General features: G+C 42.3%; 1 protein-coding gene across 2 annotated transcripts in view; it reads right to left on the reverse strand.

The window, feature by feature from the left end:
• Positions 1-23,586, reverse strand: part of ATOSA (atos homolog A) — a 59,419-nt gene that overhangs the window by 30,046 nt on the left and 5,787 nt on the right. Inside the window, exon 1 of one of the 2 annotated variants that reach the window (XM_054041399.1) lies at positions 6,878-6,992. The exons of the other annotated variant lie outside the window; for it this stretch is intronic. Within the exon in view, the coding sequence (XP_053897374.1) occupies positions 6,878-6,914 (37 nt within the window). The 5' untranslated portion in view covers positions 6,915-6,992. Of the gene's footprint in view, positions 1-6,877; positions 6,993-23,586 lie in introns of those variants that run through there. 2 annotated transcript variants of the gene reach the window in all.

The following is a 23,586-nucleotide window of genomic DNA, read 5'->3' on the forward strand; positions in this document are numbered from 1 at the left end:
AAGTAACATTAATTCCTATGGGCCTTCTCGTGACGGTCTACAAATGTTTTCCACTGACTTTGGTAGTTATCTTCTGGTAAGATAGGACTTCACTGGAGAAAGACCTTTAAGGAAAGAAAACCTATAAGGGCTCTAGAAACCCATATCCATGCCCTCTTGAAGTTTCTTTATCTTTTTCTCTTTCAGCTGTTTCCTTTGCCTTTAAACACATACACACTCAATTCAATAGACCTCACTGAAACGATGCACGCTTTCAGTTGCCATTGTGATAGGGAAAGGGGATCCTAGGTCAGCATGCAGAGCGGTTCTCTGGTTCTGTTTGATCATACATAAGATTTCAGCCTGATGGGACTGGATACCACCAATACTAGCATGAGTGGGACCCACATTTGCCTCTGCCATTAAAGAGCTATTAATTTTGTAGAACTTGTCTCTCCAACTTAGTTAGGACCTTTGCTGTTAGAGGGAAAGAGAAGTGTGAAAATGCATTTCTGTGGGCGGATAATCATTCTACTCAAAAGAAACTGGACTATGACTTAGTGTCCAGTAGAATTTTCCTTTCCCACCAAGCAAACTGAACTCAAGTTTCAGTGCACATAACCTTAATCAGTTGTCATCTTTTCAAAGAAGTAGAGTTGTTCACAAAGACATCATTTTGAATATTGTGGCAGTTGAGATAGCTGAAGTCCACGACGGACCTCAGCCCTTCTGTGTTTCTATATATGAGGAAGTACCTAAAAACAAACATCTGAGTTTTATGACATTTATTGATTTTTTTAGCAGTCTCTTCTGGATAACACAGATATGGAGAACATCTTCATATGGGCAATTTGGAGATACTTCTCTGAAGGAAATTTTGTAGCCTTGCTTGACAACACAAAACCCCCAGATCTATATATGATATAACCAGGGACATAACCCTTTACATTCCTCCTACAAGATCCAAGGTATATGCTGGCCTATTGGCTGTATGCACGTAAAAGCTGAGGTTTTCAAAGCTTAGAATTTTGAAGCTGAAACCCTTCTGTCTCAGTTGATACTCAATGCCAAATGTCCTGAGTCTTTAAGCACAAAGTGTCTTTGAGTCTGGTCCTGGAAGGGTGGGCCAAGTTCTGTTTTTCCCTCTCTCCTCACCATGAGAGGATGGAGCCAGAGGACAGACCATGGAACAAAGATAACAGAATGTGGCCTTTATTCTTTTTAGTTTTCATAAGATTAGCCTTCACTTACTCCACAAAACAAGTTTATTTTGTCATAAGCTTTTACAGTAGCTCCTGTTGAAGACTAAACACTTGCAACAATCGCCTATTTTGGAGGCAGCTACATCATGTCAAAGGCGTTCTCTTACTCGGCCATCACCAAAAGGCTTTTGTCATTTATCACTTTATAGTTTTGGGGAAGAAGATAAATCCAAGCATGAACAAGCCACTCTCTAAAGGGTGGTCTGGTACCTATTCACTTGAACTGGTAACTCCTTATGTGGGCAGCAAGAATGGAGGGTTAATAGATTTTCCATTCTAGAGTATGGGATCACAGTGCAGGGATGCTCAGCTGTGAGTCTTGACTACCGATAGCTATCTCATGCACCAGACTCAAGGGGTGTTAGGTTTCCCCTCTAATCTCCTGCAGCAAGGGTGCAACTCAATGTAAACTAGGATTTCAATGCAGGATATTTGGGGGTCTACAAAGTAAACAAGTCCTCAGTCATCAGTGACACAATCAAGCTCAGATCCCACCAAGAGAATCTAGTTTATTGCTGACCACACTCCCCAGAAAGTTCTTTTGGAGTGTCAGAAGACTTGCGACTCATATATACAAGTGATTAGAGGTTCTTACCCATATCATCCCTTTTTCAGGTGGGAATCAGGATGACAAGTATGCTAACTCCAACTGCATTGAGATGACCAATGTGGATGGCATCATTAGTGTTCCAAGAACTGGTATAAAGTACATTGAGGCACCGGTAACTAGGATGCTGGGACTGATGCCGTATACTTGGGACACACGATACCTGTGACCTTGAGCAGGTTCTGCTGAGATAATTACTCAGTCAGTAAGATGCGACATGTACATTTAGAATGCAGCTGAGGTAATGTGATGTGGTGCTTTCCCCTCTGGTCACAATAAGACTAGATATAGCTTGATGCTTTCCATTGGTTCCAACAAAGAGGATACAGCTAAATGCTTTAAAAATGTCCAAGCACACCATTTGGATTTTTCTTGCCACATATGCAGCAAGGCATCCACCACAGGAATCGTATCTTGGTACATTTGAAGACTTGCTCTTTAATGTCCTTCAAGTCAACTGTGTATTGACCATCCCCTAGTCAGGGGGCTCAGATACCTTCAGAGTTCCTTGATGCTCACTTTAAAAAAAGTGATCTTGGCACTGATCCAGTACCAAGCCCATAGTGCTTTCCCAGCATTGTTATATTTGTCTGTTAGGGGCACCGGGCATTGTGTTACTTCACCAGGCACTTACTAAAGCTGCTGAGCGGCTTTCTCTCAAAATACTTGCAAGATAAAAATAGAGGGAGGGAAACAAGACGACAGTGCAGTAGCACTCTTTATAAAACCCTTTTAAAAACTGTTAAAAGGAAGTTCTTGAAAGGAGAAGAAAAGAGGACATTTGTGCTTCAGATGTCTCGGTCACCAAAAAAAGCAAGTTTTTTTTTTCTCCAATAGACAATTCATTAGAGAAAAGACACTTAGCAGACAGATAGTATTCAGGTTAAGTATGAGACAAGACACTCAAATCCCTTAAGCTATACTGAGGCAGCCTTCGTGGCACAGTCAGAAGTAACAGTTGCACAGAGAGCTCCTTCACGGTCAGCTGTTAGGAAAGAACTAGCGACAAGAGGTACTGAAGTCACCAGGAGGAATGAGTACAGAGAATGAACTAGGTCACAGGGAATTATCTAGGTAGACCACGGACCCCACTGTTTGCTGCAATACCCATTTTTAGAGAAGAGAGCTACTTTCATCTTTCAACTTCCCTTCATCCTGGCTCCCCATCATCTCCCCACCCCCAAAACCTTCTCTAGTGTTACAACCTATTCCTAACTTGTTTCAGTCTATAATTGATCTTGTGGCACCCTTCTGGACAGGAGTCTTCTCAGAACAGACTTCACACAAAAAAATCCTCTCACTAGCCACCCAGGTTATGTCTATAATACAATTAAACACCCGCAGGTGACCCATGTCACCTAACTTGGGCTCGCAGAGCTCAGGCTAAGGGAATGTTTAACTGCAGTGTAGACATTTGTGCTTGGGCTGGAGCCCAGGTTCTAGGATCCTGCAAGGGAGGGGAGGATCCCAGAGCCCAGGCTCCAGCCTGAATGTCTACACCCCAATTAAACAGCCCCTCAGCCCAAGTCCAAGTCAGCTGACACAGGCTAGCTGCAGGTGTTTAACTGCACTGTACACATACCTTCAGGCTACATTCAGCTTCAGTACGTTTTATTTAAGTATTTGTAGTTTACTCCATCTTGGGAAAAAACACAGGCCAAAGGACGTTGTAGGACATATTATTAGCCCATCAGGAATTGAGAGACTCATGAAAGAATAGATAGTGCAGTATCATGAAGTTCCTCAGGTAAATGATTTTTCCACTTCCCAAAGTTCTTTTCAAGCAGGCACCTAAAAGGCCTGCTTTCAGTTTTGGTGGAGTAGGATTATGAATGACTCAGGAAAAAAAATATACCAAATCTTTCTACTTTTGACAAACTGTCAAGGCCATGATTTTTTATTTGCTTTGGAAGCTTTAGTTATGAGGATGAAGGAAAAAGCGTTACATCCCTAAAAACTAGGAAAAAAACCTTAATTTTAAAATAAGCACCAGCGCCTATTATAGAAGTATGAGTACACAGAACATGTCTTTTAACAGCTACAGAATAATAGAATTGTGTGTGTCACAGTGCAGAATATAACTATTTTACAAGCTGCTATGACATACTGATTAAGTTATAATTGGCATTTAAAATCTTTTTGTATTCAAGAGGACTAAAATTACATAAGATCAAAAATTTCTACTGCTTAAACCAAATATGGGTTTTAAAGATTCTATTTTACCATATTTTCCTTATCCTAAGTTGTTATATATGTGCAAAACAATGGATATTAGGTTAATAGGTGTCATTTTTAAATACAGTACATTTACAGAATGATTTTGAGTAGTTTTATATAATATAATATTAACTCTTACATGACAACGTGATTTATGTATTATTGGGAAAAAACTAAATTAAATTGGCTCTGCTTACCTGAGGGGTAGCCATTGTCTCCTGCCTTGGTTAAATTCATTTTTATTACATCTCAATAACATGTCTAAGCCAAGTATTAACATTCCACTTGTAGTTAGTTCCCCAGTACTTTATCTTCTGTCCTCTTTTTCATTGTCAGCCACCCTCTATGGATAATGAGTTTTTGACTTCAGTAAAACCTCATTTGAGTTTCTTTTTCTATGTACCAATGTCCCCTCCCCTAAATTCCCACTCAATTTAATTTATAATTTATTTTATTTTTATATACATATATGATTTAATTTAAAAATGGTCAGGAGACAGAATTTTAAGGATATTAACAGCCTGCAATTTCTTTTTATAAAGGGTTCTGTTATGCTACACACTGATTACATTTGTGCAGTATTCACAAGGTACCCAAAACACTATTATGGTAAATATTTGTGAATACAGATATTAGTCAGGTAAATTAAAAGGATGGCAAGGTTCACTGAGGCTTCTCTAATTTTCTCTACTACTCTTTCCTAGAACAATACTCCTCAGTGAATCACAACAGATACCCTTACACAAGCCACAAGATTACACCAGTGGGACTATTCCTCCTCATTCCTAAGCAGTGGATGAACATGTAACTCAAAAATCTTGCTTAAAATCAGAGTTCTGGCCCATTCTACAACATCAATAAGTCCGACATACAGAACAAGAATATATGTAATTAGGTAATCTTTATGCCATTGCCAATATTTTGGAGAATCTTTTGGAGAAACCTTTTACGGGGGTTTTCAAACGGTGGGTTGCAACTCAGTACTGGGTCGCAGAATGTAAGGTATTGGGACGCGGTGGCTCTAGTCAGCACCGCTGACCGCACCATTAAAAGTCCTGTCGGCGGTGCTGCTCGGCTAAGGCAGGCTAGTCCCTATCTGTTCAAACACTGCACTGCAGCCAGCAGCAGGTCCGGCTCCTAGGCTGGGGGGGCCACGGGGCTCCACACACTGCCTCCGCCCCGAGCACCAGCTCCGCACTCCCATTGGGGGAGCGGTGCTTCCGTGCCTCCGCCTAGGAGCCAGACCTGCCGCTGGCTGCTTCTGGGGCGCAGCAGTCTGTGGTGCCAAGACAGACAAGAAGCCTGCCTTAGCACCCCTGCTGCGCCACTGACTGGGAGCCGGCCAAGGTAAGTCCGCACCCTACCCCACACACCAATCTCCTGCACTAGCCCTGAGCCCCCCGCCAAACCCAGAGCCCCTTCCTGCACCCCAATCCACACATCCCTGGCCCCACCCCAGAGCCTGCACTTCCAGCCCAGAGCCATGACCCCCTGCTGCACACCAACCCCCTACCCCAGTCCTGAGCCCCTCTCACACCCCAAACCTTTCATCCCCAACTCCGTTGGGTCGTGGGCATCAGCAATTTTTTTCAACTGGGTTGCCAGAAATAAAGTTAGAAAAACACTGTTTTACTACACAGTGAAAGACACCAAATCTTCCATTTGGCACTTGAGCGAGACCAGTTATATTATTAAACAGTAGTTTAAACACACAGCATAGCTATAGCTGAACAGCCAATGATGACAAGCTATTACTTTGCCAAATATTAAAGTCTGCTTCTCTAATTGCCCAAGTGGAGACTTATTTGCATAAACTTGATTTGCCTAGGGTAAGCAAATCATTACAAAAGACTGACAATACTGTGATGCACTCAACTAGTAGCACAAATGAAAGCACTGTAATAATTTCCCTGTGTTGTTAAAGGAACTTGACCTACATTAAAAAAAAAAAAGAAACAAGACAAAACAAAAAACAGGACACAAAAGAAACACACATTCAGCTAAGTCTTGTATTTTCACTCCAAATAAAAAAAACAGAGCAGTTACATATGGCTATAAAAACTATTCCAGGGCTATTAGTACACATGATATTATATCAGATGTCCACTTTAAAATGCCACAAGTAGTAATTTCTCTTCCTGCTCCTCAGAGATATATATGGTAAATTAATTTTAAAAAAACCCTCTCACCTTCATTTCTCCAGATGCATGTATCATTGGATCCAGGTATAAAATGAAAGGGAGAACATATCTTCAGTAAAGTATATATTTAATATTTTTAAAACAACATTTTGAAACTTTTAAGTTCAAAATTTAATTCTCAAGCTCATAACTTGGGAAGCAAAATTTTCAATAAGCTAACTTGTCACCTTGTCAAATTTAGTACCAATGGAGTCTCTGAAAAAAGTCTAAAATCACTGAGAAACAAGTTTGTGCTATAATAGGAAGAATTTATTTGTTCCAGTCCCTCTCCTCAGCCCCATCTCACTATTTTTAAAACCTTATTGCATTAAAGGAGCACCACGCTGTTTGACAGGTCTTTCTTTCCTTTCTTGCATCCTGCCTGCTCCCATCCCCTTTTTGTTCAGATCAACAATATAATTAAAATTGTATTTCTAGTATGATTTGAAGAAAAAGAACTACAAAAATGTTGAATGTAAATCATGTGAGTTTAATATTTTCAAGCTGACACTGTTAATCACAAGTGTGTAAAAATTCTATGTCCATTTGAAAGGAGAACCCACCTTCATAAACATTTAGTCAAAACTGGAAAAAAATTAAGCATTTAAAATTACTTCCTTCAATTTACACACCTTCTCTATGCAGCCCTTTGTTTCCACTGTAAACCATACTGGAATCCTTGTGTAAAGGAAGTTGCCTCCTAGCTGCAAATGGGCTACACTGGCAGTATCTGAGAGATCCAGATGTCTGCAGTGGTTAAAACAAAATGTTCAGCTTTGGGTGCATATTTAGCCTCTCCGTGCAAGACATTTTTTCACAAAGAAGGCAGAGTAGAGTGCACATAGCAACAGCACTCACAGCTGATTGGGTGGAAGGCGTGCTTAAACCCTTTACTGCTCGTAAGGTCTACTACAGTTTCCTGTCTGCTTGGCAGCAGTATCTTGTTTTCTTTTCTCCTCTTGTGAGCTCAGCTGTGTTTGGGCAAACAGAGAGGAAAGAACAGCAGAAAGACCAGTACAAAGTATTAGAAGCTACTAAAAATGGTACTGAAGTGCTATTAAAAATAAAAATATGCAAACTGACCTAATTATTTACACACACACACACCACTGTATGAAGGGTGAAGTGTCAGGGAATTCATTTGTTACACTGTATAAAGATTTCACAGTATTACATTTACACAGAGGAACTCTTAGTGCAAGGAAATCATTCACAATTAAAAATAACCCTACCAAATAAGAGTATCAATCGAAAATAAGGACACATACTATATCACAGTAAACTGAATATTAGATGGGCAAATTTACAAAACGCTGTGCAATGGGAAAAAATATATACACACTGTACATAGAAAACCCTTGTGGTATAGCCAAGTGTGTGTGTGTGTATATGGACATTTTACCATGTGTATCAATTAACTATGTATTCAGAGTGTGTGTAGGAAAAGTTACCCAATTTTCACATATCAACAGATCTCTGAGCCATTAGCGATGATGGAGAACAGAAGCAAACCCAGAGTACTGGGAAATGGCAAATATAGCACTTATCTATAAAAAGAGGAATAAGGACAGCCCAGGGAATTATAGACCACTCAGCTTAACTTCAATACCCAGAAAGAAAATGGAGCAAATAATCAACAATTTGTGAGCACAAGATAATAAGGTGATAAGTAACAGTCAACATGGATTTTCAAGAACAAACCAAGCCAATATCCTTCTTTGATAGGGTAAAAAGACTTATGGATAGGAAAGAAGCAGTATATGTGATACATCTCAACTTTAGTAAGGCTTTTGATACTGGCTCAAGTGACCTTCTCATAAACAAACTAGGGAAATATAGTCTAGACTAACCTCCTTTAAGGTGAGTGCACAATTTATTGGAAAAACCACACTCAGAGTAGTTATCAATGGTTCACAGTCTAGCTAGAATGGCATATCGAGTGATGTCCCGCAGGGATCTGTCTTGGGTCCAATTCTATTCAATGTCTTTATAAATAATTTGGATAATGACATAGAAAGTACATTTATAAAGTGTGCGGATGATACCAAGCTGGGAAGGGCTGTAAGCACGCTGGAGAACAGGACTAGAATTCAAAATGAGCTTGACAAACTGAAGAAATAGTTTGATATCAATAGGATGAAATTCAATAAGGATAAATGCAGTGTACTACACTTAGGAAGGAATTATCAACTGCACAAATACAACATGGGAAATGATGGCCTAGGAAGGAGTACTGCAGAAAATAATCTGGCATTTACAGTGGATCACAAACTAAATACGAGTCAACAATGGAATACTGTTGCTAAAAGAACGAACATCATTCTGAGATGTATTAGCAGGAGTTTTGTGAGCAAGACATGAGAAGTAATTCTTCCACTCTACTCAGCACTGATAATGCCTCAATTGGAGTACTGGGTACAGTTCCGGGCACCACACTTTGGGAAAGATTGGACTTTCTCCAATTTGTCCATGAGGAGAACAACAAAAATGATTAAAAAAATCTAGAAAACGTGACCTATGAGGAGAGACTGAAAAAACTGGGTTTGTTTAGTTTAGAGAAGCGAAGACTGAGGAGAGACATGACAACAGTTTTCAAGTAGGTAAAAGGTTGTTCTAAAGAGCAGGGTGATAAATTTTTCTCCTTATCCACTGAGGACAGGACAAAGAGTAATGGGCTTGAATTGCAGCAAGAGAAATTTAGTTTAGACATTAAGAAAAACTTCCTAACTGTAAGGGTAGTTAAGCACTGGAAAAAATTACCTAGGGTACAACATGCTGAAAAAAAACAAACAAAAAAGAACACCTGGGGCACCAAGTGTCAGGGTCCAGATTAACTGACTCAGGCTCACTGATTTGGGGCTGTAGAGCTAAAAAAAGCAGCATAGACTTTTGGTCTTGGACTGGAACCCAGATTCTGAGACCCTCCCTGGATTTCAGAGCCTGGGCTCCAGCCCAAGCCCAAATGTCTACACTGCTATTTTTAGCCCAGGAGCCCAGGCTCAGAGAACCCAAGTCAATTGACCCAGTCTCTGAGACTTGTTTTCCTTTGCAGTATAGACATCCCAAAGTCTACATTCCAGCCAATGCAAATTTACTTCCTAAAACAGGTTCTAGTTCTTTGTCTAGTCCAGTTTTAAAATGACTCAAGAGAAAGACAATTACAGTCTAACAGTTCTCACCATTAGAACACACACACTGGGTGAGGAAAATGTTCATCCCATTATTCATTTTCATACCTCTTTGCACTACATACTCTAATTCTTAGACCTACTTAGTATTTACATTCTTTAAAGAATTGGTGTCTTAGTAGCTATCTGGCCATGCTATACATATTTTGATTTTAATCTTTCCTCGCAGGTCAGTCTATTCAGCCCTTTAATCATTTGTTGCTCTTCGTATGAATCCAATTTGTTAAGATATTTCTAATGTTGCAGAGCCCAATAATGCATGCAGTAGTCTAGATGCAGTCTCAATAGTAACTTTGCTATGTTACTAAGTTTTACTGTGTTGCAAAACAATTATGAAAAACTAAAATTACCGTATTTTCCGGCGTATAAGACGACTGGGCGTATAAGACGACCCCCAACTTTTCCAGTTAAAATATAGAGTTTGGGATATACTCGCCGTATAAGACTACCCCTCTTCCAACGCACACCAAAAAAAATTAAAAAAACAGATTTGATTTCAATATGGTAATTTTAATTCAAATGCTTATGACATGCAGGTACTTAGCAGGAAAACTGTCACTTATAAACATAAGGCTGTTTGTCATCAAACATGTAAACATAAAACAGTGCAAGTGGATTAAACTTTTCCTAATTCACTCTAAAGCTGAAAGGAAGGATAAGACAATAAACCCATGGGAGCTGCCATGCTGTTTGTTTTCTAAGCTGTCAACCAAACTGGAACTGATGATGATAGGAGGAAGATAACAAACAAGAGAGAGAGAGCAAGTGCCGGGCAAGTCCCTGGCGAGTTAGCAACGCCCATCATAACTACAAGCTACGGTATTTTTACAGGTTTTGCTGGCGTGACAGTTTCCCTTTAAAAGCCTTCAAAATCCTCCTGTTCGTCATCTGATATCATAAGTACATCAATGACATCTTGTGATACATTTGTAAGGCAGTCATCGTATGGATAGAATTCCGTATCAGATGGTGTGGTCTCAGCTTCGGCTTCCTCTTCATCTTGCCACAAGTAGTCGTCCTCCATACCATGTAATGAATTTGATATGCCACACTTCTTGAAAGACTTGATTACTGTTTCTGCATCAATATCATTCCAGGCTTTTATGACAAACTTGCACAAAACATCCAACTGTGGAGCACGCATGTTTCCTCCTTTTGTGAATGACTTTTCACCGATAACCATCCATTCATTCCACTGTTCTTGAATGCGATCTTTAAATGGCTTGTTTAGGCACACATCCAGTGGCTGTACCAACGATGTCAATCCTGCAGGAATAACTGCCGCATCTGTGTTTAGTCTTGCAAGCATTTGCTTGGTGCTGGGAGTTAAATGAGCCCTGAACATATCCCACACCAGTAGACTACATTTTTGAATAAGTCCACCTGGTCGCCTGCTCCATACATTATCAAGCCATAGCTTTACCCCTTCTTCATCCATCCAGCCTTTTTCATTCACATGTACAAAACAACCAACAGGGAACTTGAATTTCGGCATTGTTTTTCTTTTAAAAATAATCATTGGTCTCAGTTTGGCGCCATCAGCTGTGCATCCTAGTACCACTGTAAAACTGGACTTCTCATGTCCTGTTGTTTTAATTAAAATTGTTTTTTCACCTTTTTGATGGACAGTTTTATTTCCAACCATATCAAAATTCATTGGAGTTTCATCCATATTTCCAATACTACTTAACGCATAGCCATGTTTAGTGCGCTGTTGTATTACGTATCGATGGAAACTATTTACTTTGCTATCAAGATCTGCAGGTAATTTTGGGGCAATTTTCATCTTTTGCCTCAGTACCATATTATGCCTTCCCATGAATCTAGTACACCAGGATACAGTGGCCTTAAATCTGTTGCTGTGATCTGGGTTAGATTTGGCCCACTGAAGTGCAAACAAATGTATTTTATTTCGTGTCACTACATAACCGTTTTGGCGATGCTCATTCACCATGTCTGCTACATGTTTTTCGAGTTCTGGCCAATGTGGAGTGCCTCTTCTTAATGCACACTTACCCCTTGGCATACTCTTTAATGCTTTTTCATTTGCTTTCCAGTCCCGAACCATCTTTTCTGTTACTCCATATTTGTCTTGCAGCAGCGCAGTTATTATGTTCCATGGCAAAGTTTACAACTTTAAGTTTGAAACTGGCTTCATATTTCTTTCTTCTTGCTGGTGGAGCCATGATGGGGTTTTGACTGTTGGACATTTGTATACTGTACTGTATGTACTGGTGCTATACTGTATGAACAGGTACAGATACTGGTGCTGTACTGTATGTGGTATCCAGTATACAACAACCAGCCAATCACGGCAAGCGATTGGCTGGTTGTTGTATACAAAGCCTGCTTGGATTGGTCAGCTCTCCCTGCCTGCCCAGCCCTCCCTGTCTCCAAGACTATCAGAGCGGTAGCGCAAACACGCCTCTTTCACCCGTCTGGCCCGCCCTTGTATCCTATTACCTCCTTCTCTGCCTCTCAGATCTCGCACATGCGTGCCTGCGCCGCTTCACTGCAGTCCTCAGGAGCGAGATCTGAGAGGCAGAGAAGGAGGTACGGTAATAGGATACAAGGGCGGGCCAGACGGGTGAAAGAGGCGTGTTTTTCTGGGCACAGCGCCGCTCTAGCTCTTTTTTCCATACCCCGGGCGTCCCGGACGCCTGCAGCTTGCTCCGCCCTTCACTTACACCTTCCCGGTGAGGCGCCCCCTCACCTCGTCATAGGGCGGGGATGCGGCCGCGGCCGTTTTTGAGCTCCCCCCACCATATGCGGCGACCGCAGATTTTCCAGTCTGGCTCGGAAGTTTCAGCACCCGCCCTATAAGACGACACCCGGCGTATAAGACGACCCCCGACTTTTGAGAAGATTTTCCTGGGTTAAAAAGTAGTCTTATACGCCAGAAAATACAGTAGCTGCCATGATACTAGGGTTACCATATTTCAACAAGCAAAAAAGAGGACGGGAGGAGCCCCGCCCTAGCCCCGCCCCTGCCCCTCCCACTTCCCGCCCCCCCAGAACCCCCAACCCTCCCCCCGTTCCTTGTCCCCTGACTGCCCCCTCCTGGGACCCCTGCCCCTAACTGCCCCCCGGGACTCCACTCCCTATCTAAGCCTCCTTGCCTCTTGTCCCCTGACTGCCCCAACCCTTATCCACACCCCCACCCCCAGACAGACCCCTGGGACTCCCACGCCCCATCCAACCACTCCCCACCCCCTGACAGCCCCCCCCAGAACGCCCAACCCATCTAAACCCCTCTGCTCCCTGTCCCCTGACTGCTCCAATCCCTCTCCCCACTCCTGCCCCCTGACAGCTCCCCCCCAGAACTCCCAGCCCCCTACCCCCCGCTCCTTGTCCCCTGACTGCCCCCTCCTGGGACCCCTGCTCCTAACTGCCCTCCAGAACCCCACCCCCTACCTAAGACTCCCTGTTCCTTGTCCCCTAACTGCCCCCTCCTAAGACCGCCCCCCAGGACCCTACCCCCTACCTGTACCCTGACTGCCCAAAACTTTCTCCACTCCCCTCCAAAAGCCCCCACCCGTTTCTTGACTGCCCCATCCAGAACCTCCCTGTCCCTTCTCCTGCCCCCCCTTACCCTGCTGCTCAGAACAGGGTGTTGGGCTCTGTGCCAGCCGGACACATGGCTGAGCTCCCCAGCACAACACAAAACCCGGTCCCTGGCCCTGCACAGGGCTGCCGGAGCGGGCTGCAGGAGGAGGAGCTGCCGGCCGGCTCAGAATGCAGGGAGGGGGAGGTGGGAGGAGGAAGCTGCTCCGGAGTCCAGCCCGGGACTTTCCTGCAGCCCTCCCAGCCGCTCGCTCTGCTCTGCCAGGGGAGGGGGAAATCCCGGACATTGTGAGTGCTTTACAAATTCCCCCCGGACGCTATTTTTAGCACACAAAAGGAGGACATGTCCGGGTAAATCCGGACGAATGGTAACCCTAATGATACTGGCCATGACTTAGTAGTCAATGTAGACCAGGCCTCACTGTGTGCATCACGTCTGCAACTGCACATCAGGCAGCATACTTTAACTGTGCCTTCTAACGCATCCACAATAACATAACAACACAGCTACTGACATCTCAATGCCTGTAAGTATACCCAAACAAAAGAAGTACAATGATAGTCAGCCAAGCTGACCTTAGTGAATTTTAACCACTCAGCACAAGCATTTTCCAAAAAAAGAAAGAGACACAAAAACTGAACATTATGGAATAATTGACAAATACCAACACAAGGCTATTAAAATGAAACTGAAACATTTAACCTTGAAGCGTTAGATTAATATTAGACTGCATTCAGTTTCCTCTTCCCTATTCTTTCTGTCATCAAGCTCCTTGCACTCTATCTTTAAATACATGACTGTCTGTCTCCCTTATCCTATAACAGGGATCGGCAACCTCTGGCACGCAGCCCGCTAGGGTAAGCCCCCTAGAGGGCTGGGCTGGCTGCAGCTTGCCGTTTTAGGCCAATGGGGGCTGCAGGAAGTGACACGGGCTGACGGATGTGCTGGCCGCCGCTTCCTGCAACTCCCATTGGCCTGGAGCAGTGAACCACAGCCAGTGGGAGCTGTAATCGGCCGAACCTACGGACACAGCAGATAAACAAACTGGCCTGGCCTGCCAGGGTAACAGGCCACGTGCCAAAGGTTGCCAATCTCTGTCCTATAACAAACTTCCTGCTCTTCACTTCCAAATTCCTTGAGCATTGTAATCCACTCCTGCTGTTTCAACTTCATAACCAGTTAGGCCTGGTCCACTCTAGAAAATTAGGTCAGTTTAACTACGTCTGTCAGGGATGTGAAAAATCCACACCCCTGAGCAGTGTAGTTAAGCTGAACTAAGTCCCTGTGTTGACAGTGCTAGGTCAACAGAAGAATTTTTCCATCTACATAGCTACCCCATCTCAGGGAGATGGATTACCTACACTAACAGGAGAGCCTCTACCATCAGCATAGGTAGTGTTTACTCTGAAAGTGCTACTTAGGGTTGCCAACTTTCTAATCACAGAAAACCGAACACCCTGCCCTGCCCCTTCTGAGACCCCGCCCCCTGCTTGCTTCATCCCGCCTCCCTCTGTCGCTCACTCTCCCCCACCCTCTTTCACTTACACTGGGCTGTGGCAGGGGGCTGGGGTGTGGGAGGGTGAGGGCTCCAGCTGGGGGTGCAGGCTCTGGGGTGGGGACAGGGATGAAGGGTTTGGGGTGCGGGAGAGGGCTCCGGGCTGGGGTAGAGGGTGCGGGGGGGGGGGTATGGGCTCTAGGCAGCAGGCTCTGGATGGGGCCAGAAATGAGGGGTTCAGGGTGCAGGAGAGGGCTCCAGGCTGGACCAGGGTGCAGGAGGGGGTGCGGGCTCCAGCTGGGGGTGCAGGATCTGGGGTGCAAGAAGGGGCTCCGGGCTGGGACAGGGGGTTGGCGTGCTGAGGAGGTGACGGCTCCGGCTGGAGGTGTGGGCTCTGGGGTGGGTCCGGGGATGAGGGGTTTGGGGTGCAGGGTCCTGGCGGCACTTACTGCGGCTTCCAGGAAGCGGCCAGCACGTCCAGTCCCTAGGTGTATGGGCAGCCAGGGAGGCTCCACGCACTGTCCTCGCGCCTGCAGGTGCCACCCCCACAGCTCCCACTGGTCGCGGTTCCTGGCCAATGGGAGCTGCGGAACCAGCACTTGCAGCGGGGGCAGCGCGCGGAACCTCCCTGGCCATCCATGTGCACAGGGGCTGCAGGGAGCTGGCGGCCACTTCCAGGATCCACACGGAGCCAGGGCAGGCAGGGAGCCTGCCTTAGCTCCGGGCCCCCGCTGTACCAGACTTAAACAGACCAGTCAGCGCCACCAGGGTCCCTTTTTGACTGGGTGTTCTAGTCAAAAACCAGACACCTGGCAACCCTGGTGCTATTATAGCGCTTTAAGTGCAGACAAGCCCTTACTCTATTCTTGAATTATTGTAATCTGTCTTTTACCTTTACACTTCAGCAAAACCTCTCTCTACAAAGTCATTAATGACCATTTCTTAGACATGGGCCTCTCCTCGGCCGTTGGCCTCCTTGAATTACTATATTTATTTTGTTGATAGAAAATAAGTTTTATTAAATTATTTGCAGGTGAAATAAGTATGGTTCAATGCTGTACAAGAGATACATACTACGTAACAAGGCCTCATGAATAGAGTGTGTGTGAGCTTCTAAACAAAGCTCATTTCATGGCACAGCATTAGCCTTCAACAATTATACATTTTTTGCAGTGTTAGAACATAGCAGTGGTTTTCAAATTACATTTTAAAAAAAATCCAAACACCTCTAAAGGAATTAGAATTAAAATTTCCTTTGAAACTAGAGTCTTCAATACTCTTCCTACCTCTATGGCCCATCTGCAGTTGTTCTATCTGAACATTCCAAGTACTGCACGAGAATAGTTATTACTGTAGTTATGGCAGCAACCGTTGTTATTCACCCCTCTCTTCATACTTCTAACTTTCCAGACGTATTCTTTTTGGGCTTCAATTTTCCATCTTTGGTCTCTGCTCAATGATGAAATGTGAGCAGAATCCCTTTGACCCTTTTTGAATTAGAAGTACTGCAATGGAGAGGCGAGGGAGAAACATTTTCCCCCTCAAAGTAAAAAACCCCTCTCCAATCATGTTTTTATTGAAAAGTAACATCTGAAGTAGTTTGAAACCTGGCCTGAATAAGATCCTTAATAAAATCGGTGTACTTTATTAGGTTTGGGGGAAGAAAAGGGCAAACTAAAGTTAAAACCATTGGGGGGCAGAGAGGAAGAGTCACTCCTGAGCAGGCTCAGTAGGTATCTGCTATTATTTTAGCTGAACGGTAATTAATCTTATCATCCTTTGTGATCTCACTACCCATTCTCTGTTCAGGCTGATCCCGATAGTCTAGTCCCTACTCAGTGACTACTGGTGTGAAATTCCCTTCCCTATGGAAACACAGTAAAATTCCTCTTCAATCCAGCAGAAAGACAAAGCAGAGACTTCGGGGTGAGGTCGGGGGTTTCTCTTCAGCTGTGAATGCATTTTGAAAATTCAGACGAAACAGACAAGTAAACGTACTGCTGCCCAGTTTACCCAGACTTATAAAAAATGCTCAGACAAAACAACTAGACATGGTGAAAACTAACCCATTTCCCCTTGCCCATACATTTCACATTTTCACTGGAAAAGTAACTCAAGTGTTTTCCTTAACATCCCTTCCATCCACACACAAAACCCTCTTGCCCGAGTTTAGTGGTGCTTTCAACCCAGGAGAACTGGTACAGTGAGTGGTCTGAGCTACAGCCTGGGTTCTACTTTCACTAGAGCTGCTAGCCTGCCCATTTTGCAGCAAGGATGCAAGCTAAACCACTCAAGTGCTGATAGTCCTCCAATGCCTTCCCACAATTCTCCCGTGTGTTTAAAAGGACAGACACGTTTTCCCACAATTCATTGGGAAAAATCAGAGTGTCTCAGCATAAAGAGCCATGGGATATGCCCCCAGAAGTCTAGCACACACACGAGTGAGTGTAGTGCCAGTAAGGACCCAGTATCTTGGGTATGGTTTTAAAGTGTGGATGCTCACACCCAGGCTAAGCTGAGTGCCAATCACCCAAGATAACTCTGCAGTGAAGATATATTCTGAGATGTGAACTTCAAAACCTAAATGGGATCACTATGGTCCTAATCCTGCTGCCGCTGAAGATAATGGCAAAATCCACTGACCTCAGTGGAAGCACATTAAGTACAAACTATTAAGGAGATTAATTTTTAAAATGCTAATGTAATATTAAAGCAGAATGGTTACAATATTTCCTGGAAGAATTTAAATATTTAAAAATCATTCTAAGGTCTAAAACATGCATGCCTCTTGCCCCTCAAGTATTTACAGAAGGACTTCTGAAAGCATAGTAATAGAAATATAGATCGGTTGATGCCTCCAATCCACTATTATATTTATCATTTCTATTATGATAGCCCCAAGAAGCTCCATCTGAGATTGGGACCCCATGAATGAGGTCTTGTACAAACAAACAGACACATACGGATCTTGCTATGAAGACCTTACAGTGAATTTATCAAACAGACAAAGGGTAGGAAGAAAAAATAGAGGCAGAGAGGGGTGAAGGAACTTGCTCAAGGCCACACAGCAGGTCAGCAGCAAAGCCAGGAACAGAAACCCAGGTCTTTTGATTCACAGTGTTATGCCCTATCCACTAGACCAGTGGTCTCCAAAAACTTTTTTGATCGCGCATCCCATCAGTACAAAATGTTTGAGCACGCACTCCCTGCTCCCGGCCGAACTGTCGAAAAAAAAAAAAAAAAGCTGCTCGGACTCCCAGCCGAACTGCTGGGAGGGGGCTCTGGCGGTGCTCCTCCTGCTGCGCACCCCGAAGGATCCCACTTTGGAGACCACTGCACTAGACCACGTTTCTATACCTTTTTGATTTTCTAATACGAGTGAGTAAATCATCTATGCTTTTCCTCACCAACCAACACATTCCAACTTTTTCTTATTCTTACCAGAAATTAGCAATCTTTTAGTTTGTTTTAAGGTGACTATAAATCTGAATCTTTTTGCTATACTAATGGTATTAAATTGTAAATCAAATCGTATTTCTATAACTAGAAATATATCTAAATATCTTACCTCTTCCTTCTGTCCAAGTGTAACCCTAAGGTTTTCCCACCCCTCCTCTTGGACATTCTCACTGAAACTTAAAAAAAAAAAAAATTGCACTATTAAATAGACAGTTACCAACAAATTAGTTAACATTGCTGTCAGGTCCCTAGCTTTTGTATGTCCTGATTTTAACAATACAGCATTAACTTTGCATTAATGCAGTTTTCTGCAGCTAGTATCACAAGCATATTAGGTTTAGGATGTTAAAACTCTAGAGAAATAACAAATTAGGAAACAGAGCACTGATTAGTAGTGCCAACTATTTCTTCTTCACCCATGAGAGATTTGTTATGTAGCACAGAAAATCTTGAAAGATTGCATGCTATTAAAATATTCCAGAGCATGTAACCAAAAATATTATGCACCCAGTGGTGCAGTTAAATAGTTCAGATGGAAACAGTGTTATGGAAACAAGCTCCATTATTTGAATTTGTTCTTTTCAGAATCATTGCAGATAAAACTATACACACACCAATGATTTTGGATTTATTTGCAATGAGACTGTGACCATGTTCAGAACACAAATTAGGTTTTTCCCCAGTTTTGCTACCTGAAGTGCTTTATTCACCTCCCTGACTGCATGCGTAGTTATTCTCTCTACATTCCCCAAGCCCTTCTTGGGAACAGCTCCTCTATTCACCATTATTACATAATTTTTTAGGTCTACATAATTTTAGAAGGCTCTCTGGCACTGTGTCCGACAGTTTTTTTCCTAAAATTGTTTAAAGCTGCTAACATTACAAGTTAGGCCAATATTCATTGCTACAAAATCTACCATAACAAATTAAAACAAATTTTATACATACAAACTATATGATGAGCAAAATTATAAGTGTCAAAATTTTGATTTGGTCAAAATAACTAGTATAATTACATGGAAGTGGTTGGAGAACATCTGTGATGGTCATATTATTTAATTAAATAACTATTTATAGGCAGCCTTTTAAAAAGCCTCTTTTAGAATTTTAGTATCAACAAATTGTATATATAATCCAAGTATGAGTGTACATTGTTTACTGTGTATAATTGCATATATACCAAAAGAAGAATGAAAAGGCCAAAGAGAGGGGGTATGAGATATGCTATGAATAGAGAATTTTCAGGAACTGGAAGTGAGATTGTACACACACACACAAAGCCCCACATTGCTCCATTTGCATTCACACAAATTGTTTACGTACTTAACTGCGTATTTATGCATGAAGTCCGATTTACTTGAGAAACTACAAGTGCAAAAATGACCATGGAACTGTATGTGCACTTCTGAGACCACTACACTACATGTTTGAAGACTTAATTTGGCCTTAATATATACTCTTGGGGGGGGGGGGGACCCTTAAACACAAGCAGTAAGTTATGTGAAGAAAGTAAAGCTAAGAAAGAACACTTTCTATCATACCTTAAAAGCTATTTCAAGTCATTGTTTTTCAAAATTTGAAAGATTTTAGCTAGTAGTTACTGCATCAAGATGAAGGAAATAGTTATTAAAAAGTAAATTGCAATGAAAGTACATTGTTCTATTGACTAATTATTGCACTGCTAGATAGACGTGCAACAAATGTGTTGATGGTGCAATTAGAGAATAAGTCCGTTTTTAGAACGTTTCTAACGGAGGTACTGAGGTAATCCTTTATCAAAACTACCAGAGAAACACAGTTTGCCAGCGTGAAGTGCTGAAGGGGCAAATTCTTTTAACAGAGGTACTGTAGTAAAAAGTGACAACACAAAGTGACAATCAGGTGACACTATTCCTATTCCAGAGAATACTGCTGATTTTAGGAAGTAGAATTTTATTCTGTAGTGTACTTTAAACTGAAGTCAATCAGCAAAAGTTGTAAGGCAAGTAATTGGGGCCTGGCAGGCACTCAGCTCTCCTAATGACTTAAATGTGACCTCTAAAATCAAGGACAGGATCGCAATGCCTAAGATTCCATATATGTTGAAGCCTAAGGATCTGACCCAGTGAAAAGTCTTACTTGACTTCAGTGAGTGCTGGATCAAGTCATAAGGGCCAAATCCACAGACCAGTGTACAGCTCAGTCCACATGACAGGGTTTCTGTAAGATCAAGGCTATACTAGAAACTTTTGCCAATATAGTTAAATCATTTAGGGGTGACATTTTTTATATTGGCAAAAGTCCTAGTGTAGACACAGATATACCAAAAAAAAAAAAAAACCATATATTTGCCAGCCTAGCTTCTACGCTAGACTGGCAAAAGCACTCTTATACTGCAAAAGCTACATCTACACTAGGTGGGTCTGCAGGTATACCTAGTGTAGACGAGGCCTAACAGTGCAGAGGAAGACACTTTGATGTGGAGACTTATTGCCTTTGCACCAGTTACTGCACTTCCTCCAACATGAGGGATGGGGGGGTGATGTGAATAGCCAGAACCCATGTAGTTACAGTACCATCAGCCCCACCATCCCCATGCTCTCTTCCAAGATAGCATGAGCTCAACTCCACCCCTAGACATATAAAGTGAAACCACACCAGAGCAGCTCTCTCTAGGGCTCTGGTGAAGAGGGAAATTCTAAATTCTTAAGATTTTCCACCTCACAGATGAAGTTATCAATTGCCTTTAGTAGTTTGCCTTTCAGTACTATTAAAATTATTCAATTTTAGGCAATAAATGTTTTTATTTTTATTTCAACTATATAAGTTTTCACAATAGGAAACATTTTAATTAAGTCCATTTATTAATAACCAGTGTTTTCTTCTTAAAAGTCTCATTATTAATACAAAGAAAACCATCATCTCACGGTTAAAATTTTACTTAAAGCAAACTTTTATAGTAATCTTTTACTACTAGAGTGTACAGTCTTGTTTTGGCAGCAAGGGGGTAGATATTAAAGAGAAAAATCAAAGAAACCAGAACCCAACTCCTCAACAAAAAGAAAAAATACCTTGATTTCTAACACCATGTATGCATAGGTACACTGCATACTACAAGAACAAATCTGTTTTCCCCATAGATTAAGGCTAGACTGCTTCATATCTTATAATGAAATTTCAATGTAATATTCTGACCGCCAATAAATGCGTTTTTCATCCGAATCATCTTTTTGTTTTAAAAGATTACTCTACAAAAGTAATCTTAAGATTAGGAAAATCACACCCATGCCTCCTCCTCTCTCCAACCATCTTATCCTCACCCTCTCTGCATTTAACTATGGCACCAGAGCCACAACTGATCATTTTCAAAATAATTTCTCCACTAAACAGGAAGCAGCACCACCTTCAGTTCAATCTCCCCTTCCCTGCATTTACCTGTGAAACCTATAGCCAGAAGCATAATTGAAACATATTTAGAATGATAGTTTCCTTATTAAACAGGAAGTAGCATCACTTCCACTTTTTGTTTACGTTGTCTGCATAACTTGTATTATTCATTTTAAACTGCAAAATTTTAATCGGTCAGCTTCCAAAATGTAACAATATAAAAAATTAGTATTTAAGACACCATTTTATTGGGGGAGTAGATATTATAAAATTAAGGGTTCTGTATTACAATGTTGTATGGGTAGGGCTCTTCATTTTCAGTTTTTATTTTATTTAATTTTTCCCAGGAATTTATCAGTGTTTATTACCACAACAACAAAAACAGGTGAAAATCAGTGCAAAAAACTATTAATAATTTTTCTAGGTAAATATTGGGGTTTATTTTGGTGGATGGAAATACAGGAGAAAAAAGTATTCAGTAGATTAATGCTTTGAATTCCGTTCATCAATGTGGTTTGCTGCACAACTATAAAAACAGAACTCAAAACATAATGCCACTTCTGAGTTTAAGAAAACAATACATCTCTAATCTCCAAATAAATGTTTTCATTTGAATAAACAGTTTATTCTTGTAGACTTGGAACTATTAGCCCAGGGGTCGGCAACGTTTGGCACGCGGCTTGCCATGGTAAGCACCCTGGTGGGCCGGGCCAGTTTTATTTACCTGCTGACGCGGCAGGTTCGGCCGATCGCGGTCCCCATTGGCCGCAGTTCGCCGTCCCGGGCCAGTGGGGGCGGCGAGAAGCGGCGCGGGCGAGCGATGTGTTGGCCGCGGCTTCTCGCCAACCCCACTGGCTCGGGACGGCGAACCACGGCCCGTGGGGGCCGCGATCGGTCGAACCTGCCACGTCAGCAGGTAAATAAAACTGGCCCGGCTCACCAGGGTGCTTACCCTGGCGAGCCGCGTGCCAAACATTGCCGACCCCTGTATTAGCCTATAAATATTTACATTTAATAATTGGACCACACAATTTGTTTTTGTTTGTTTAAAGCTTTCGAATACTTCCTTGTGTTCTGAAATGTATTCTGATACAGATTTCTGTTTTCTTCCCATTTTAGCGTGTAAAATCTTTAAACCGTTATCTGCTAACAGCTTGAAATGTGTACGTGGTGGGCGTGAGATTTATCAGCACATTCAGATGCACATGCGCTTCATAGCTTTCATGTGTGCCTGTTTGTTTGTTGTGTGTACCTTCTAGACTAATACATAGCCTTACTTCAACAGGCAGCTATGCATATACACACAAACAAATATATTATCGTAATACATATTGTCATAACTATAAAGGGAAGGGTAACAGCTCTCCAGTGTACAGTGCCATAAAATCCCTCCTGGCCAGAGACTCCAAAATCCTTTTCCCTGTAAAGGGTTAAGAAGCTCGGGTAACCTGGCTGACACCTGACCCAAAGGACCAATAAGGGGACAAGATACTTTCAAATCGGGGGGGGGGGGGGGGAGGCTTTTGTTTGTGCTCTTTGTTTTGGTTGTTGTTCGCTCTTGGGACTGAGAGGGACCAGACATCAATCCAGGTTCTCCACATCTTTCTAAACAAGTCTCTCCTATTTCAAACTTGTAAGTAAATAGCCAGGCAAGGCGTGTTAGTTTTCCTTTGTTTTCTCAACTTGTAAATGTACCTTTTACTAGAGTGTTTATCTTTGTTTGCTATACTTTGAACCTGAGGCTAGAGGAGGGTCCTCTGGGCTCTTTAAGTTTGATTACCCTGTAAAGTTATTTTCCATCCTGATTTTACAGAGATGATTTTTACCTTTTTCTTTAATTAAAAGCCTTCTTTTTAAGAACCTGATTGATTTTTCCTTGTTTTTAGATCCAAGGGGGTTGGATCTGTATTCACCAGGAGTTTGTGAAAGGAAGGAGGGGGGATGGTTAATTTCTCCTTGTCTTAAGATCCAAAAGGTTTGGATCTGTATTCACCAGGGAATTGGTGAAAGGTTTCTCAAGGCTACCCAGGGAAGGGAATTAGCTTTGGGAATGGTGGCAGCAGACCAGATCTAAGCTGGCAGTTAAGCTTAGCAGTCTTCATGCAGGCCCCCACATTTGTACCCTAAAGTTCAAAGTGGGGAAGCAGCCTTGACACATATACAGTATCTCATGCAATGTATTGTATTTTCCTAATAAAACATACATATATACACACATACATGTATATGTTTGAATGATAAAAAAGTAGGGTGAAAATCATAACTGAA

This window comes from Malaclemys terrapin, chromosome 10 (assembly GCF_027887155.1).
Source record: "Malaclemys terrapin pileata isolate rMalTer1 chromosome 10, rMalTer1.hap1, whole genome shotgun sequence".
Lineage (NCBI taxonomy): Eukaryota > Metazoa > Chordata > Testudines > Emydidae > Malaclemys > Malaclemys terrapin.